The sequence below is a fragment of the Hoplias malabaricus genome, chromosome X2 (assembly GCF_029633855.1).
Source record: "Hoplias malabaricus isolate fHopMal1 chromosome X2, fHopMal1.hap1, whole genome shotgun sequence".
In the NCBI taxonomy this organism is placed as follows: Eukaryota; Metazoa; Chordata; class Actinopteri; order Characiformes; family Erythrinidae; genus Hoplias; species Hoplias malabaricus.
In genome coordinates this window covers 51,749,699-51,770,011 of record NC_089819.1, presented here as the reverse complement: position 1 = coordinate 51,770,011, position 20,313 = coordinate 51,749,699, and the positions used below count along the sequence as shown (strand labels likewise).

General features: G+C 40.3%; 1 protein-coding gene across 2 annotated transcripts in view; it reads left to right on the top strand.

The window, feature by feature from the left end:
* The window catches only part of LOC136677471 (zinc finger protein 280C-like), a 20,493-nt gene extending 180 nt beyond the window's left edge, over positions 1-20,313 (top strand). The window contains exons 2-21 of one of the 2 annotated variants that reach the window (XM_066655021.1): positions 2,086-2,247; positions 2,616-2,869; positions 3,058-3,160; positions 5,514-5,795; positions 6,042-6,116; positions 6,203-6,285; positions 6,502-6,728; positions 8,364-8,521; positions 9,583-9,683; positions 11,551-11,697; positions 12,459-12,593; positions 13,811-14,007; positions 14,211-14,351; positions 14,456-14,518; positions 15,894-16,012; positions 16,097-16,118; positions 17,497-17,521; positions 18,625-18,693; positions 18,959-18,996; positions 19,109-20,313. In XM_066655021.1, coding sequence (XP_066511118.1) covers positions 2,094-2,247; positions 2,616-2,869; positions 3,058-3,160; positions 5,514-5,795; positions 6,042-6,116; positions 6,203-6,285; positions 6,502-6,728; positions 8,364-8,521; positions 9,583-9,683; positions 11,551-11,697; positions 12,459-12,593; positions 13,811-14,007; positions 14,211-14,351; positions 14,456-14,518; positions 15,894-16,012; positions 16,097-16,118; positions 17,497-17,521; positions 18,625-18,693; positions 18,959-18,996; positions 19,109-19,598 — 2,883 coding nt within the window. In that variant the 5' untranslated portion in view covers positions 2,086-2,093 and the 3' untranslated portion in view covers positions 19,599-20,313. Of the gene's footprint in view, positions 1-2,085; positions 2,248-2,615; positions 2,870-3,057; positions 3,161-5,510; positions 5,796-6,041; positions 6,117-6,202; positions 6,286-6,501; positions 6,729-8,363; positions 8,522-9,582; positions 9,684-11,550; positions 11,698-12,458; positions 12,594-13,810; positions 14,008-14,210; positions 14,352-14,455; positions 14,519-15,893; positions 16,013-16,096; positions 16,119-17,496; positions 17,522-18,624; positions 18,694-18,958; positions 18,997-19,108 lie in introns of both variants that reach the window. The other variant, XM_066655020.1, reaches the window with a different exon arrangement.

The following is a 20,313-nucleotide window of genomic DNA, read 5'->3' as shown; positions in this document are numbered from 1 at the left end:
TTCGCCGCCTGTTTCCGCAGAAAGCGGAGCTGGTCGCAAACGGCTAATTTTTCCCATAGAGACACACTGAGGTGGCTAATCCTAAGCTAATGCTAGTTCGTTAGCTAGAGCGCCGAGGGTGGTTTTATCTGGTGTTTATTCTCTTTGTGCAGATTCGGATAAGTTCAGTATTAAAACTCAGTCACAGCAGTAACACAATGTCCCCTGGTAATCAGACGAGCTATTTAGCAACTTAGTTTGCTTTCTTAGTGGGTGATTTTTTGTAAGGTTTGGGCGATAGGGCTCTGAGAAGCTGCAGAAAAAAATCTCCACCGTCCTCTACATTTTTTTAAAGGATTATCTTATTGAACCCGAGTCTAAAATGTTTACAAGCCGTAGTCACGGCCTTCTGTAGCCTTTTGCACAAATGTGATTAACCAATCACTGTCCTCTCTAAACATGCTTCAATCCCTCACAACAAACCTGCTGTGAGAAAGTCGACAGCAGTAAACTCCTCAGATTTATACTGGATCAAACTCTGTTGAAGGCCACGACTCACAGCCTAGTGTCAAAACTATTATCACAGATGCATGTTGCTTCTAAGGATACTGAACATTTTAATTTAACAAAATTGATTTCAGTATGAATTCTAATGAAACACAACACAACAATGTTAAAGATGCTGCCCAGTGACATGTCTGTGTGGTGGGGTTTCTAGGCTAGAAAATGGGTCTTGTGGCAAATAAGCAGGCAACACCATGGTTGATCATTCCTGCTTTGATTTCAGTTTTTCAAAGACAGTATCAAAAACTAGTAGGACTTGTGAGGTCATAAACCTAAGGAACAAATCTTGTCCCTAGCACGGTGTGGATTTGAAGCTCAGAGGTGTGGGTGGAGATAATGGAGGGAACTAGTCGCGTGTTAATAGATGAATGAAGGCATTAAAGGTGATGTTTATGATTTTATCAAAATATGCTTTTTATAAAATTCAGGTAAAGTTTTCTCATCATTTATTCTCCAGTGTGTTTGCATGTTAAAACAGGTCTGGTGTGTTTACGAAGCCCCAGTACATTTACATTTATGCATTTGGTAGACTCTTTTATCCAAAGCGACTTACAAAAGATGATCCAACATTCAAACTACAGCACCATTTATACAAATTACCTTACACTGAGTGCAATATGCCAGGAAGTAATAAGTGCATTAAAGAAAGACTTTCAGTGCAAGAGATACTCTCGGAAGAGCTGTATCAGTAAACAGGTTATAAACAAAGGTCTCAGTCATATATACTCAGGCTCACGGCAGAGAAACGGCATCTGGAGGTGTTTAGACGCTGAGAGACCTCCAAAGATTAAAAGAAAAGATATAAGGATGTTGTTTTATTCCTCCTCCATTGGTTGGGTGATTATTTAAGGTGGAACTGACTAAATTTGGGAGACCGCTAACTACATAATAGTAAACACAGCGAATGTGCTACAAAACTAAAACAAATTCTCAAAGAGTGAATAAAAACGTCAAAGTTAAATTTCAGCCACGTACAAACCTCAAGTCAAATGTGTCCAATAGGAAAAGAGCTGAAGGGCATTCCTATTGGACATTACCCTGCATTTGAGATATCTAGCCAATGCTGAAATCTTTCTTGGTGGAAGCTTGACTGATGTAAGCAACATTATCTGATGGCGGAGGTGGGGCATGTCAGGTCCATTGCACCCACAGCTTGTATGAGCTCCTCTGAAAAGCACTCTCAATTGAAAGGGATGCTCAGGAGAACCTGCATAAGCCTAAAGTCATGATACTCCAAATTCCCCATCTTTGTCGTGATGGAATGCCATCCACTGAACAGAACTAACCATCTAACATCAGCATAGGAACTCACTAACACTCGGCTTACAACCATGTTCCAATATATAGTCTTTACAGAAGAGTAGGGAAGTAGTGTCACTGCAGTGAAGGTGGAAAATTAACCCTGTAAACACTGGATGAGCAGGTGTCTACAAAAACATACAGACAGACCATCCTTAATAAACTCACTGTGGTGCTAGTCTTTTACTGCTGTCTGTAGAAGCTTAAACGAGAAGTGCATGTGTGGGGCTTTTCCCTTTCTAGGTCCAGCCATGTCTGAACTGTTTATGGAATGCGAGGAGGAAGAGTTAGAGCCATGGCAGAGAGCAATACCAGAAATCAGTTTGATTGAAGACGACGACGACGATGAGCCGATATTTGTGGGAGAAATCTGCAGCTCCAAGCCCACATCTAACAGCAGACCAAGTATGGACACTTTATAGAGTGTTGTAACAGAGAAGAGTTGCATATCGTCGTTGTCCAATGGATAAAATGTATTTAGAATATAGCAACTTTACTGGAGAAGAAGAAAAACACATTCTTAACTTTTAATGGAAGTCAGTGTTAAAACATTTAATTCGAAGTAAGTTTGAAGCATTTCTATTCGTCCGTTCGTTATGAAATATTCGTAAAATGTAAGAGAGAGCTGCCGTGTTCAAGTGATAAACTAAAAATGGAGATAGATCTTTTTATTTTATTGGACAGCGATGATATATATAATAATTTGCTGAACACTGTCAACACTCAAAACAGTTTTAACACCTTTTAATGTTTTAATTTTCTTTCTTTCCTAGATGTGGGCAACCAGACAAGTGCCACTTTTCAGAGAACTCCTGCAACTCCTGGACTCCTGACTTCACCGCAAAAGACTGGTCAGATACAGATTAACTCTGTCAAACCGCCCCCAGTTCCTCAACTCACGATCAGAGGTCCAACACCGTTGACTAGCAACTCTATCCTCATTCCTGTGAGCTCTGCATCGGGGCCATTGCAGGTACCCAGAACACTCAACACGGTTTCCCCTCAGCCTATCATCATCAACAAACAGGTACACACTGATTTAATTCTTTGTTTACGTCATTGCATCTCACCTTGAAGTTTTTAGTAGTGTTTTTAAAAGCCAAAATGTCAAACGACCATTTCACATATCAGGGAAATGTCGACCCCTGCTTACAAAGCCCCTCAGGCATGCCCTGATTTACCTTCTTGTTGAATCTCACTGCTGTGTCTTACTAGGGTTACATAGTGGCCTCACCACAGAACCTCAACAATAACTCCACCTTCATCACCTCGCTGGACTCGCAGTATCCTCCAGGCACATCCATCACTGTTCTGCCAGGTAGGCCTCAGTTCTGTTCTCAGTTCATCTTAAAAGACTGATAGATTTTCAATTTCCTGTGTTGTTAAAAAGCATCAATATTTGAACTGTAACTTTTGCAAAGTAAAGGCAACTCACTGAAAATAATAAATGAGGGTTTAGTAATCTTTTCTGTGATGGGAGACTGAATTGTAAGCATTTACATTAAAGACAAAACCAGTAAATATTGCCTTAAACACCTTATACTCTTATGCAAAATTGTTCTCTTGCTCTCTCTGGGTGGGTGGGATTCCCCAGTCCCTCCTCTTATTACACTGCATGCTGCCAGTCTGCACAGGCATCTGTCAGGTGATGTGACCGACCTGTGCGTAGGGCTGCCCAGTGGGATTGCATTAGTGGCAGAGCTGAAAGAGGCGGTGTTTGACATTATGTATGTTAGAGGAAGCAAGTGCTTGTCCTCACGCTGCCAGTGTTGGTGGCTTTGTGTTTGTGATGGGGGAGTTCAGTTAATAACTAACTGTTGAAGTAGATTTGGGCAAAAACCTGGGCATAAAGATATTTTAAAAAGATTATAATTTCTCTTGAAGGTGACGTTCACAATTGTTAGCTCTCCAGTCTGCACTCAGAACTAGTCTAATGTGTGTATGAAGTCCCAGTGTCTGTAAATGAGTTAAAAAAAAAAAAAATAACTGCCTCGGTCCATTATGCTAGGCTTTACTTATCTGGAAATATTTTTTTAGACATAAGAGAGAACTCCAAACATTGAAAAGCACAAACTGAGATGAGGATATTGTCCTATTCCTGCACCATAGGAGCGTAATATTGAATTATTGCTGCTTTTGGAACACTTAAGGTGGAAATGTCTCCAAACTCGGGACACGGCTAACTGCATTAGCGACAATGCTACAAAACTAAACAACTCAAGCTACAAATGAGTTTTTGTGGTAATTCAAACTTATAGACAGGTTAGATTTCAGCCACGTACAAACAAGTCGTTATTCTCCCTCAAACATACCACTCCACCTTAAAAGAGGTGGAGCTTCTGAATGTAAACAACCAGTTCCCACAATCGTAGACGTTCTTAAATAACGAACAAGTGACTCTAATCTCAATACCAAAGAATGTCTGTATATCTGATATGAAACTCAAAGGAAAGCTACTGTTTGTGGGGGGATATTTATTGTATGTTCACCTCTTTCTCTCCGTAATTTCTGTTTTTCTGCTTTTTCATGCAAAAACTGACCTGCGCGACCTAGCAGATTCATGCTAAGCATTTAATAGAGGGGAGTGGTGTATGATGGGATTGAATGATGGGATTTTACAATGAGATGTTTGCATCCTGTTCCTCATTAGCTGCACAGCGAATTTGTATCCATCTGTTTAATGCCATACCTGTGTGGCGTGATATTTTGAATTTATGGGGATAACAGCTACACACTGTCGGCAGTACAGCAGAGTAGCAGTGGGGAAAAGCACCAATTTGGAGGCACTCTAGAAGGTATCCCGTTCATACAACGGTGTTAACAAGATAATCACACGAAACCACGGCAAAGACAAAGACGTTCGTGCAAACATCAATGGCTGTATGATGCCAATTCTACCCATCTGTGCTATTTTATTGTGTATCTTGTGTAAAATGACAATCGCGGTTCAGAGAAAAAAAACCCTGTGACTGCTCTGTCTGGAGGCTGTGTTGCCATGGTAATGTAAACATCATTCTGTTCTCCAGTGATAGAGAGCTGTGAGTCACGCATCATTAGTATTGGACCACGCCCACATCGTTCTCAGAGAGCTCAGAAGAGTGTTTTGGTCTTTTTTGAGGATTTATCATATTTCTGTTTTTTATTTAAACTTTGCTGAACATTTCACATAACACAGATGTTTAGAATTATACACAAACATGTTCAAAATTTTAAAATGGGTTCCCAGGGGCTTTAAATATGAATGGTTCTCCGTATACAATTTCCGTTATAAGAAAAGTGTCATATCTTAGGATTTGTAAGTGTTGAGGTGTAGGATTCAACAGGAATTTTGTTGTTGCAGGTAGGAAGAGTGTGGTGGGCCCTGTGTGAAGCTCTAATGGATTGGCATAGGATATTTTACTTCGTATCTTGTGTATGATTATAATTCCTGGACCTGGATTAATCCTTGTTTTTGGCTGAATTGCAATGCCAGTACTTGATTTGTGCAGTGCCACTGACAACGCATTTGTGTATGGAAAGATATAATCAGTGTTCGTTTGGACAGTTTTGGACCGGTTCACGTTGTGTGTACATCAAAAAAAAAAGGCATTAGAGATTTTCAAATGGGTTAAAAACAAAAGTATCAAGCCATATAATGCCAGCCATTATCTCTGTACCACAAAATAAAGCAGCAGGTCAGCAGATTATGCAGCAGGTTCCTGCTCCACCAAAGCCTGTGCCGGGCGTCATCCACAGACCCCAAGTGCAGCTCATCCAGAACAACATAGTGACCCTATCCAATGTCGAGGGGCCAGCTGATATCCCAGCTCAGTCTCATTCCACCTCCAACCTGCCGAGCATTCGGCAGAGTGTCCGACAGACCATGCGGCAGCCCGTGCCCCAGAGACCCAACCCCAGCATCATGGGACCTTCAAAACAGACCGCACCTACTCTACAAGTTGTGAACAATCGCGGTGAGTACGTACGTTTGGGTGTTGTTGAGAAATTTGGCATATTAACCACTAAACAGAAGCTGTGTTTCTTGGAATCATTTTGAAGACCAAGATTAAGCTTCACAGAACCAAGCAAATATAACAGCCATCTACTAATTTTATGACGACTGTTAATAACCTCTGCTAATGAACGTCGTTATAAGCAAAGTTGCTTTCTTTGTTCCCTCTGTGTTTCTCGCCGTCCCCCGTCCCGTCTGTTGCCCTCAGATAATGGCAAAATGAAAAGGACTATACTGCCCGACTCAAACAACAGCACCACCAAAAGAACCAGGATTGACACAGGTAAATATTTACTCACTGTGTAGTAATAGAGAACTTTTCTCCATCATTTATGATTTTACTCAGTGAGAGAATTTCATTTGATACAGAGAATGAGACCCCCTTCAGTAGGAAGTGTCCCAAATGTCACATTCATTTCAACTTTGTGGAGCCTTTAAAAAGTCACATGCGGGTAAGTTTGTCCTGACGCTGTGGCATTTTGATTTGAGATGATTTGTTTAGATGTTTGTTTATGTAGTGATAAGACACATGAGACGCCATGTCAGATCTCCTCAAATATAAATGCATTTTCTGTCAAGTCTATTGGTGAAATTTTGGTCATACTCCATCTGTACGAAGCAGAATGTACAGCACTCGAATAAGTTGTGCTTCCTCTTGCCTGATTCAGTCGTGCTGCCCACAATTATTGGACACTACTTTCCCATCAACCTCGAAGCCGGATAAAACTGCAGCTCCGGCACGAACAAACGACACCGAGCGAGGAAAGCTGATCATGCTGGTGACCGACTTCTACTATGGGAAAAGTGAGGGAGATCAGTCTGTCACTCGGGAACAGAAGTCCAACACCACCTTCAAGTGCAACAACTGCTTGAAAACGCTGAAAAACAACATCAGGTACTGTTTTGCTGTATTTATTAACACACTCCTATTGGACTCACTTGGACTGTGCTGGAGTACAGTGATATAAAGCATTTCAATAAGTTATAGGTATATTCATCTTGAGCGTCAGGACTGTTAGTGAAGAGCTGTGGATCCAGAGAATGTGAAAAGCTGTAGTAAAATAAGGAAAAGAAAGTGAGAGAGTGAAGGAGAAAGGAGGGGAGGTGTACTTTCTCGCTCTGAGCCCCCATCACAGTTTCCCCACTATAGATGGATGACATTATCAGCCCTCTCGCTCCCCCCTGGGTCCTGAAATGAATAATGGTTGGTAGTTTGGCTGGTGTAAGAACTGTTGGTGTGATTAAATAACTTCACTCTGCCACGGCGTGAGAAAAGCCTCGCTAAGCTCCTTTTAATGGGGAGACGCGTTTGCAGTGCACCCCGCGTTCTGGCAGCCGGGGTCACAGTTCAGCCGCATAAAAATCCCTATTAGGGGAGCTGAGGTAGCAGAACGGCGTGGCTGAAAAATAGGCTGTTGCACGTCAGGGCAGGATGGCAGGCAGAGGGAGAGGAGCTAGAGGAGCATCACACCATTAAGCGAAACAAAAAAAGCCCTGTATAATTGCCAGTATTATAATGGCTATTATGCACGCTTAGAAAGTGAGGCGTGAGGAGAACGATTGCTAATTTATCTTTGGAAAACCTCTGGGAGCCCGAACGCTGCTTTGATGCACATACAGGCCACGCGCTGTTTAAAAGTGTTTTTTAATGCGGCAAGTTCATAATTTGGTTTGTTATATTTAACGGTGTATGGCCTTTATTCCCAAATGGCATTAAAGGTTAGCTGGCTTCTGCTCTGTTTGCACTGCTTTTGTCCTGCTAGACAAGTTTGATTTATAGAGGATTAAACCCGTGTCTTTTAACGAACCGCAGTCACATCCAGCGACATGACCCGTTTTGAAAAATAGGACATGCTGGTTTGAACATCTGAAATTCTATAATTCACCAATCTCAGAGGATGCCATGTGTCTATTTTGAGCAAAGCTTTGTGGTGGAAAAGAAAGCTCTTGTTTTGAAAGAGCAGCCGCTTTGTAGTGGTTTACCTGTGTGAATGGGGCTCATCTGCATGACATTCACTTCCGCTCAGATCAAAGCCTTTCCTGTTTGGTTTAACATGCTGTCGTCAACGGCATCCCCTCATGCGCTCGGCACAGTTTTCCCTACACGCGCTCTGTCTGTGAATGCCGGCATTTACCTCACAGATTGGCATTAATGTCACAGGTTGCAGGTGTCCCTGATGGTGTAACTCTTGTGGGGTCTCTCCATCTGCTCTCTCTTTCTTCCTCGCTGACTTGTACTTTCACGGATTCCTTTTTTTAGTTTTGTTGGCATGCTAGTTTCCCAGCAGAGTTTTACACTTAATCTTGCATATAAATTCTCTGCTAAATTAATTAGAGCCCTGCTTATTAGTGAATTACCAAACCTTGATAGAAAGCACTGAAACCTGCACTACAATTTTGTTTATTTATTTATTTAATATCTGATCCAAAAAAAAGACTTTAATTGTACTAACATTGGGGCCATAATGTTTATAACTTATAAACTCATGACTGATGTTTGCTAAAGTCTGTCCCTTTCTATCTCTCATAGGTTTATGAACCATATGAAGCATCATCTAGAGCTGGAGAAGCAGAACAGCGAGAGTTGGGAGAGTCACACCACGTGTCAGCACTGTTATCGGCAGTACTCCACTCCTTTCCAGTTGCAGTGCCACATAGAGAGCGCCCACAGCCCCTACGAGTCCACCAGTATGCCAACACACCTCATGTAACCCAACACTGTCGCTCATAAAGCAGCTCACAAATGCCACCCTTGGGGTGATGCCGCAGACGATTCATTTTTGTTCTTTTAAAAAGCGTTCACTGGATGTTTTTAGGGAATGACTTTATTAATTGAGATGTGAGTGTGAGGACTCAATCAAAGGAATCCCTATTAATATTAAATGTCTATTATAGGTTTTTCTACATTTATAGTAATGTGCAAAAGTCATAGGCACCTAAATACAGCGAATGTAAAGGGGCATCTGTGGCTTAGTAGTTTGAGGACCGGGCTAAGTACCAGAAGGTTGCTGGTTCCATCCCCATGAACATCGGTGGCTGAAGTGCCTTGAGCAGAGCACCATTAAAAAAAATGGCGGCCCGCTGCTGCAGGTGTGAGTGTTCATTGTCCCTAATCACTAATGTGTGGGGTCACTGCCACGGAGGGGTTAAATTTCATTCTATGGTCATACATTGATCATGTCTCTAATTCAGTACAATGTTTTATTGTTTTCTCTGAAATCTAATAAATGTGTTGGGAGCTAGTGTGAAGAACAAAGATATACTTGATCGTATGGATTTATTAAATCAATAGCACACTTGATTTAACATAATGAAGTGTTTATTAACCGGTATGGCTCGCTATTGGATGATGACCTCAGATAATACTGGACAGCCACAAGGAGAGATATTAGGAAATACGTTGAAATTCAGAATATCAATGCGTACGGTAATAATAATATATAAATAGCGGTTTATATCTCATTGTCTCAGGTGCCTTAAACTTTTGCACAGTACTGTATATGTCCAAGTAATGAACCAGTTAAGTGGCTTTTACTTTTATCAAGTGTGCACACTTGAGGTTTTTTTTCCTGCTGATTCTACCTCCAATTTTATTTAACAATACACACTCTGTAATTAAGTGCAAAGAAAATTGTCCCAGGCATTACGCGTGAACTGAGATTATGCTAACAGATGGCTAGCGGTAATCTGATATGTCTTCACACCTATGTTTACACCTATGCTCCTCTCTTTCCTTTGTTTAATTTCAGCTAACTGTAAGATTTGTGAATTGGCCTTTGAGACGGAGCAAATCCTCCTGGAGCACATGAAGGATAATCACAAACCTGGAGAGATGCCATACAGCTGTCAGGTAGCTTCAGCTCCATTCTTTTGTTGAAACTTTTTATTGTGGGATAGACAGTTAAATTCCTGGGATGTGGTGGACAGTCTATCTGGACGTTTTAAAAGAGCACAGTATGAATGTTGATATTGAGGTTTTCGAAGGTTTAGCCATCTAGAATTGAAAGCAAGAAACGGTATTGCTTATTTTATTTATTATTATGTAGAGCTTATATTTTTTGGTGACTTTTATTTATTTATTTATTTTTTTTAGTTTTTTAAAAGTGTTGATTGTGTCCATTCATATGATGTGAAGTAAAATTATTAAATTTGTCACGCTAACTTATAGCAGCACGGTAGTGCAGCAGGTAGGTGTTGCAGTCACACAGCTCCAGGGACCTGGAGGTTGTGGGTTCGATTCCTGCTCCGGGTGACTGTCTGTGAGGAGTGTGGTGTATTCTCCCTGTGTCCGCGTGGGTTTCCTCTGGGTGCCCCTCCCACTGTCCAAAAACACACGTTGGTAGGTGGATTGGCGACTCAAAATTGTCCGTAGGGGTGTGTGTGTGTGTGTGTGTTGCCCTGTGAAGGACTGGCGCCCCCTCCAGGGTGTATTCCTGCCTTGCGCCCAATGATTCCAGGTAGGCTCTGGACCCACCGTGACCCTGAATTGGATAAGCGCTTACAGATAATGAATGAATGAACGCTGACTTATATATACAGGAGGTCCTCGGGTTACGTCAGTCCCGAGTTACGATGTTTCGTGGTTACGACACATCTCCCATTTACTGTATAAAGCCTTGTTTCGACTGAAGTGGTTTTGCGTCGTAACGTGAACTTCGTGTTTGGTGTGGCGCGCCGCTGCGGAAGAATACACGGTTACGCGGCTCGGGACCGAGGAGGATAGGTGTTAGGCTAAGATAAGTGCTTACAGTATGTTATTTACGTACAGTATGTACGTATGTTCCGACTTACACCGAAAATCGCTTTACGACGCGACGTAGGAACAAATCAACGGCGCAAGTCGAGGATATATGTGTGTGTGTGTGTGTGTGTGTTAGTTAAATATTGGTACCACTTTAAAATAACACTACAGTTATAAAGGTTTGTTAATTGTTCAAAAATTCTTTAAAGGCCATTAATGATCATTTGTAACACAGAGAAAGAAATGAAAACAGTGACCTCTTATTTTGTCTAATACTGAAAGTGTCAGGGAATTTACTTGAGAATGTGAATTTAGCCGTTTCACCACATTATCACTGATGTTTTAAAAGACTCTGTTGATGGTTAATTCAGTAATTGGTTAAGTTTATTAACAAATATGTAAAAAAAATGTCCTTTAATGCTGACTGAGAGAAGACAAGGTAAGGTCCGTATCTGGCAAGAAGTGACTGTGTGGATGGATATGGGTTCACTATCTGGCAAACAACAGGTCACTGTTATAACTGGTTATTAATGCCTTTTTAATGTATTAACAACCTAATAAGATATTTAAACCATTTTTATTTTTGCTCATAACAATGAGAGTTTACAAATCTCTACATTCGGCAAACAAAAATAAACAACAATGACTTATACTTCCTGATGGAATCTGTTTTTGCGATTTATAACCCACAACACCACCTGCAGTCCTGAAGCCACACCCACCGACAGAGACAGCTGTCGCTCGGTTGTTTTGGGGACACTATGAAAAAAAGCAAAAACAAAGGCGGAAGGCAGAGACATGGGAATCGATGAGGGGCAGAGTCTGAAAACTGGAAGTGTGCTGTCAGTCGAGGAAGTTATCAGAATTATCTTTAATTGACTGGAAGAGGGCAGGGTGTATGAAACTTATGATGTTAGTGTAACAGTATTTACTGCCCCCAGTAGGACGTTCAACATTATGACCTCTCTCCTCACAGGTCTGTAACTACAGGTCCTCCTTCTTCTCGGACGTGGAGACCCACTTCCGTACCGTCCACGAAAACACTAAAGATCTCCTCTGCCCTTTCTGCCTTAAAGTCCTGCGCAGTGGCCACATGTACATGCAGCATTACATGAAACACCAGGTGAGCCTTAAGGAGCTCTTTCTAGATTATATTTAGTGGACAGAATGAATGCATTGGTGGATCTGACTAATCTCCATGTAGTCCGTCTGATGCTCTGCATACTTTGTTTCCTCCCTTTCACCCTAATTTCCAACGGTCAGGACCCCTCAGGGTAGGTGATCTGTCTCAGTGCTGGTCATAATGTTATGGCTAGTTGGTGCAAGTCCTTTTCAAATATTCCTCTCAAACATTCAAAGCCTTGGAAGTGTTGAATTTGGAAGAAGGTCAGTTCCAGGAGGGTTCGGAACCTTGAACTGTGTCGAAATCCCTCATCTGTCCGTCTGTGGATTTGGCGCCCGAGGCTATGCTGATCTGAAGTCAGCAAAATGTGGAAGTCGCTTGTGAGCTGCCCTGTTGGCTCTCTCCTCGAGCTTGGATTGATTTGGTTGTCTGCTGAGCACCTTGGTGTAATACATAACAGTGTGACAGCAGAGGCAGACTCCCTTCACCTGCCTTAAGGGGTTCTACCTGGCAACAGGAAACCAGACCAACCAGGAGCCATTTCAGCCCCCAAAACAATATGAATCTAGTAACAATAAAACAATAACAATAAATGTGGTAATCTGGGTCACAGTCTCGGGTTAAACTAACTTAAACCTGTACATTTAAAACAATGGGTATTGACTATGATTCAGTATGAACAGTACTGGACTGTGGAGAACTGCATTTGCTCCTAAATATTATCCTCCTATCATTTGCTTCTTTATTTGTTGGTTTAATAGAAAAAAGGAATTCAACGCTGTGGAAAATGCAGATTGAATTTTCTCACCTACAAGGAGAAAGTTGAGCACAAAACACTCCATCATCGAACTTTTAAGAAACCAAAAAGCCTTGAAGGACTGCCTCCAGGAACTAAGGTTAGATCTGGCTCACTTCAGCTTTCAGCAAAAATGCATCAGAATTAAAAAAGAGTGATTGTAAAAATGTTATAATGATTGTGCTAATGTTGTTACCTTTGGTCTGTGAATTTAAACACAACTTTTAGCGATCCATGGATTTCAATGCTCAGAATGGTCTGCTCTATTGGGATATGGACATTGTATTATACATGGCATTTAAAATGTTGGAATATTGATATTTATGGATTAATGAACATGGGTTTGATGGTACAGTTACGTGAAAAGGTTTGGGTGTGTCAGGATCACGGGGTGGACTGACGGAGGCGGACGCACTCGCTAAAACACAGTACTTTATTAACGAAATATAACAAAACAAAGAAACAAAACAAACACAAACGGACTCGAGAGCAAATACGAAGTGAGGAAACAACAAGACTAGGAATTTAAACAAAACGACATGACTTGGAATAGGAAGTAAACAACACAACATGACTAGGAATAAGAAAGAATCAACACGACATGACTAGGAAAGAGAAAGACACAAAACGACACGACTTGGACTTGGAACATAGCAAAACAAAGAGACTTTTACAGAAAGACAACAAACAGGGAGCCAAGCAGACTAAACTGGACACGGGGAGCTAACCAGGGCAAACGGGACAGACAGACTAAAGAGATAACCAGACTACAAAACGAAACAACGACAGAGGAAATGAAACGACGACGTGGAAAACAATGACGGAGAAACTGCAGAGACAGACAGACTTGATAACATGACAGACTTGATTACAGGGACCGAAACAGTACAAAGGAGAAATGTCCGACAAGAGGAAGTGAGAGAAGGGGACTTAAATACACACAAGGACATCTGAGACTAATAATGAAGGGGCAGGATTACAAACAACACTGACAAGGAGGAGGAAAGAAGGCGGGACAAGGGAGGAGACATGGACAACAACAAACAGAGCCATGTGCTGAGAGAGCACATGGCAGGGAAAACAGACATGACAGGACGAGGGCGTGACAGGGTGCTGGATTTCATATTAGTTTTGTTAATTTTCTAAGAGAGAATAAGTGCTAATCAAAGTTTAATGCAGGTACTTTTTATCTGTTGAATACACTGGATAAAATAAAAGCTGGATGAGGGGTGTTCTTCTTTTTGCATGTTACTGCATGTATAATATTTGTATTTGCACATTGTTCTATTGCACTATAAGCTTATTGTTTCTTTCCAGGTGACTATCCGAGCCTCTCTCTCTGGAGGGTCCAGTATGGCTCCTGAAGGTCAGTGCAAGTCGTTTGTGAACCTCGTTGCCGGGAGCCCCGAATCAGCCAAACCTGCTCATCAGAAATCCAACCTGGCAAGGGCAAAGATGAACCAAGCGGGTAGAAGTCGGATCTCCCCTCACAACCATGAGCTTAAAGGCTTGATGTGAGAACTTGTTTCTTGAAATTGTCATCTGATCATTAGTATACTTATTGTAACTGTTAATAACGATCTCTGAATATTAAGCTTGTGCCTTAACATTGTATTTTATTCCTTTATTTGTTTACTATTTACAAAGGTTTTCGTTTGATCAGATAAGTATGTATGTATGTAATATGCATGTTAAAGCATTTTTTTGTCATTCACAGACTAACACCCGGCATTCACAAATGCATTGAATGCCAAAGTGAAGTTTCTGACCCATACGTCCACTATCCTCTATCACTGAAATGTTCTGTTTGCAAGTATCGGACAAGCTGTCAGAAGTCTTTTGGACAACATATGCTGAGGTAATAACAGGCCATACGTGAACTTGTATGACAGTGAATGTAAAACCTAATCTTATAAATGATCATAAAAATAATTATGAATGTTTGCTTTCTTTCACACGAAGGTTTCACAGCAGCTCCTCAAAACAGCGATTAAGCAAGGCCAAGAGGTTTCACCCTGGTGGGAAGTAAGTCCTTATACCTGCCTTTGTATGAACTTCCATTCATCTCTAGATTAACTTTCAAGTTGACTTTGGCTGATGCAGTGTCATGGAAATCATCAACAAATAAGAAGTGAGACTGAAAGTGGTCTTTGAGTAACCTTTATTGAGAGCAGCTAAAAGCATGCACTAACCCTCTACTCTGAGACAGAGAACAAAACACCTTCTTTCTTAGCTGAGCCACCTATCAGAGAGAAAGAGATAACAGTTTTTATATCGAAACAAAGTTCCAGGAACCAGCTACATCCCATGCTCGTTGAAACAAAAGACGTCCTTGATACCTATCATGCAGGAGTGTAACTCTTTCAAGCTGCACTCCTATGTACTCCCATCAAATTCCTTTTCTACTAAAGACTCAGTTGCCCTGTGAAGGACTGGCGCCCCCTCCAGGGTGTATTCCTGCCTTGCGCCCAATGATTCCAGGTAGGCTCTGGACCCACCGTGACCCTGAACTGGATAAGGGTTCCAGATAATGAATGAATGAATAAAGACTCAGTTGGTGAAACTGTCTAAAGACAGAATAATGCAACATACATTTCATAAAGCAGCTCATCTATAAAACAAAGACTAATCATCAGTGATTACTATTAATTACTACTAAATACTAGTGATTACTACTAAATACTAGTGATTACTAAATAATAATGATTACTACTAAATACTAGTGATTACTACTCAATACTAGTGACTACTACTTAATACTAATGATTACCACTAAATACTAGTGATTACTAAATAATAATGATTACTACTAAATACTAGTGATTACTACTCAATACTAGTGATTACTATTAAATACTAATGATTACTACTAAATACTAGTGATTACTACTAAATGCTAGTGATTACTAAATACTAGTGATTACTAAATAATAAAGATTACTACTAAATGCTAGTGATTACTAAATACTAGTGATTACTAAATAGTAAAGATTACTACTAAATTCTAGTGATTACTACTAAATACTAGTGATTACTAAATACTAATGATTACTACTAAATACTAATGATTACTTCTAAATACTAGTGATTCAGTGAGCACAAGAAACACACATTTCAAATGCTCCTTCACAGCAGTGAATGGATGTTGGTCAGAGTATTTTAATATCTAATGAAGCAGGGCATTACCTGTTGTGTAATGTGATGTGTGAAAGACATTTGTGTACTTATGTGGTTATATGTTAAATGATTTCTAAAAATAGCCCTGCACCAGCCTCAATAAGGGATTGTCAGAAGTCTTGTCAAATACCTTTCAAACACTTGAACACAGAAGCGTGAATATCGTATTACAATTGCGTACACGAATCTCTGATATCAAAATATGTTCTCTGACTTCTTATAGGAGCCTGACTCTCGTTTGTCTGAACTGTGAATTCCTGGCAGACGCCTCTAATACCGACCGCATGTGTGAACATCTAATCAGCAGATCCAATCACACCTGCCAGCTCATTTTAGAGACAGGTACTGAAATCCTCCCGCACGTTTTACTCTTCTTTATATTCTGAGGCAGAATTACATTTAGATCTTACTTCTTTATACTTGCAGCAGGGGAATCGGCAGAGAAGAGGTAAGTCAGTTTCTTTTTTTTTTCTTCTGCTATGCTGTTATTTCTTGAAAGATGCAAGGTGTAATTAATCAATGTGTGCTTCCTTTATAAAAGCTGCACAGAGATTTAAGTGAAAAATCAACACAAGGGCTTAAGGCAGTAACAGAGAGTGAAGCCTCTTCTGTATCTTTGTGTCTTTGTGGATGTGATGGAACTGATTGTCTTTAATGTTGTTGAAGATGGTGGTTTTTGTGGCACTTAGCCTCCTTTTTTAAATCATTTTAGGGAGTTTATTGTATGTAAAGTACTTTTATTCATTGTCAGTTGTTTTTCAGTTTTGGTGCGTGTTAGAAATATGAATTTGGGTGCATCACTGTTGATAATTTTATGTATTTTATTTTGTTTTGGAGGGATTCTCATGAACCATGTCACACTGATTTAATGTAAAAAAAAAACCTTAATTTTTGGTGCTAATTTTTGTAAACACTAGAATACACAATACACACAAATATAAACAAAAATATCCAAATGCATACGGACATGGCCCATATAACTCTGTTATTGCATCCTACAATGTTTTGGTCCACATTCTTCCTGTGTGTGTTTATTCATTATGAATTTTATCACTTTGTTATTGTTGCTTTAAACTGGTAAGACATTAGTAATACTTCTGAAGGTTGCTTGTACCTCTCCTCCCTGCCTCTCACTGGAGCTACATGATGATGTATTGTGAGACAGTGACACCAGATGTTTGGTGCTTTTGTTGGACATAGAGGGTAACATAGTAAAGAAAAGAGGACCAAAATAGATGTGGTGTTTCACATCCTCTGATTTAGATAAATTGCCCTTTCTGGTGAAATATGTGTGTAAATTTAAACTCCCTGACCCCTAAACGGTTTGGAAAAAAAAATCATTCGTTCTGAAAACCCCGTGCCTAATTTCATTACTCTAATTCGGGTGCATGTTAAGTGCTTTGCAGACGGCATGTAAATTAGGATTGGAGTTGTGGCCTTAATTAAAGCAGAAGAACACATTATAATTAATGTGCACCAGAGACAGAGAGGTCCTTAGAAGTCACTGTAAAGTATTACATTAGGGAGGTGTAAGAAAACATGTACTGCTTACTCCTGTAGCCCACTTGGCTTGAGGTTTCCCAGGAGCCTGTGTCAGCAATGCACCTGAGAGCTATTGTTCTCTGATTCAAAACTCTTAAAATAAACTAAACTTTCCTTTGTCGTTTTTCTTAATTTGGTTATCTCTTGATGTGACTCGTGTTCACGAAGCTATTACAAAGGACTTGCTCTACTTTAACTTTCAAAATTTCACTGAAGTTACAGAGAAAAGAATGAGGAACAGCCTTAAAATAAAATGTTTGTTTTTTTTGGGTTAATTTATTTAGGCCTGTCATCCCGGACTCTGACAAGGTGAGTACTGTTCACAACATTTAAGAACACTAGCGTAATTACCCCAAATTCCAGCCACTTTAATTACAATATTGGAATTCTTAGCTAACTGTAAATAAATAGAAGTACTTTACTCACTCAAATCAACATTTTTCAGGGGTCAAATGTGTGTAGATTAATGTCCAAGACCTGTTTGACTTTGACAGTAAATGTTTTTATATAAAGACGTTTTTGTTTAAGTAGGCGCTAATACTGCTAAGATTACTAGCGCCCCCTAACTTCGGCCACCTCCCCTGCTTGTGACAGTCAAACGAGACAGTTGCTACCACATTTAGTGGTTTTAAGAGGTTCACAATGAGATTACATTTGTCCTGTGTTGGTATCCGTACTCTACATGTAAGGATTAAAATGGCGGTAGATTTTCCCCTCAGAAAAAAGGAAGCTAACCGCTAAGCTAACTTTTACACTGAGGTAAATATCTGTCGCGAAATGGAAATGTGTTGTGTTCTACATGCAGTTTTGCACACAAAGAATTACAACACTGTTAGAGATACTTAAATATTGTTTATATATGTGATTTCTTGCAAGACTGATGTTTAAATGCCCTACTAAGGCTTGATCTTATGTTTTATTGTTTTACCCAATGCGATTAGCGAAGAGAGAGAGAGCGGAATTGCACCATATACGGCAGTGGCCGGAATTAGGGGACGGTCGGAAATAGCAGGAATACTGATAACTCCCAAATCGCCTTTTTATTTCTCTCTTTTCATTTGCACTAAAGCCTGACTGATGCAAATATTCCAACACAAATTTTGAATGGAACGTATGTTTAGTTTATATTTGGCTTTAAATGACCACTAGTGGCTGTTATGGTTTGGTTTATTGGCAGTTTGGTGTGTGATTCAAATTGAGTCTCAAATCACGAGTCAAATATTCATGAATAATTTATTAGGTATCTTATAAATATTCATATAATTTGACTCTTTAAAATGAGCTTTCTCTTCACAAAATAACACAAGCAAATGCAAAGCACCGCAGCATCGTTTTAAATTTGACGCTGAGGTGTCACTCAAGAGCTCAACATGCTTGGAGGAGAACACTAACTTCCAGTTTTGTTACATCAGTTAATAGATGCCTGCATTGGCATGAGGGAGATGGAAGACCACCCTCACCATCCAGATGGAGAGAGGATGGTAGGGCTGTGATGTGTTTATTTCCTTGTACATATCTCAACGCTGAATCACATCAGTTTTGTGACGTTGCAGTGATTTTATTTCATTTATCTCTCCTCGACAAGTATCACGTTCCTGAAGGTGGTGTTTTATTTCAATTCTTTTAGGGATTTTGGGGCCAAAGTTGACACTCTCTTATTTAAACGTTGGTTTAAAAAATATATGTAATGATTAACTCCCACAGTTGCTAACTCCTACTCTATTTTTCACTTATTTTTCCCTATAGACCCTAAGCCTGATTGAGTTTGTGAGACGTACTGACAGGTAAGACCTATTTCCTTTAGGTTGTGTTTAATATCTTTGTATGTAGCAGCTCCCATTAAGTCCATCATTCATCCTGTTGGGGGCATTTTTGTTTGTCTGTTTTACCCTTTAGTTCGGCTGAAACCAAAGATCCCTCCTCACAAATGTTGCTCGTGAGTTCAGAGCAAGAGGAAATGGAACCTCTCATCGCTGAAGTCTGGAGTGAAGAACCTGACTTTCAGATAAAGGAGAAGGATGTAGCAGAATGTGTCGATGATGATGATGATCCAGTAGAAAATGGAGAGAAACCAACTCAAGAAAGAGACACTGAGGCTGAAGAAAAGATGGAGGACGAGACAGCGGACAGTACGGTTGAGGAAAAATGTGCAGACGAGGATATCCGACCCGCTTCAGCCTCCAGTCCCTCTCACTCTGAAGCAGGAGGCGGCTCTGTGAGCGTGGAAGACTTCCTGAATAAATCGGAGAAAGCGGAGTCTGTGAGCGTTCGCTCGCCGCTGGAACCTCTTACTCCATCCAACATTTTAGAATGTGACGCAGGGGAAAACGTGCAGGAAACGGTGGAGGAGAGTGCACCCAGCCTTGAAACAAACCCGAAGGAGTAGCCCTCTGGACCCGAACGTCTTCAGGAACCGCCCGTTTCAGAGAGGAATCAAAGGAGGTTGTTCCCAAGAAACTCTATCTTTTTTTTACACATTGTCCCTATTTTTAACTTCGCTCTGGCTGTGAGGCTTCTCCAGAAATCTTGACTGATGATGCTTCTCATAAGACTTCATGTAATCTGGAAGAAACCAGTCTACTTTTAAAAAAATAAAATAAAATAAAACCAGTGAAACATGTCTGTGGTGATGAAACGACGCCTGACTGTGTTATTGTACTTGACTTCAATACAAAGAGAGTATTGCCTTTCATTAAGAATCATTCTCCCGAAGTGAACACGTGAACTGAGACTAGGACAACGTCAGTTGCTGAACACACACCTGTCTGCTTCCCACATTCAACAAAGGACAACTGGCACAGAGAAAGGGAGAGGATTATAAGCTGTAACTTCTTATTTTTTATTTTTAGAATGTGACTTACTGAGATATTATACTATGTACACTGTATTGGAGTGACAAGAAAACTTCTCAAAAGGAAAACTGACATTAATTTTGCTTTCCTTGTAAGATATTCTTTTATATGCTTGTTTTCAGTAGGAATCCTTTACATTTCAGGTTGTTTCAAGCTGATATCTTGTTATAACCATTGTGGTATTCTCCAGTGGACAGAGGCTAAGTGGGTTTTAGAGGTAACATGCCGTATGATACACTAATTACTAAA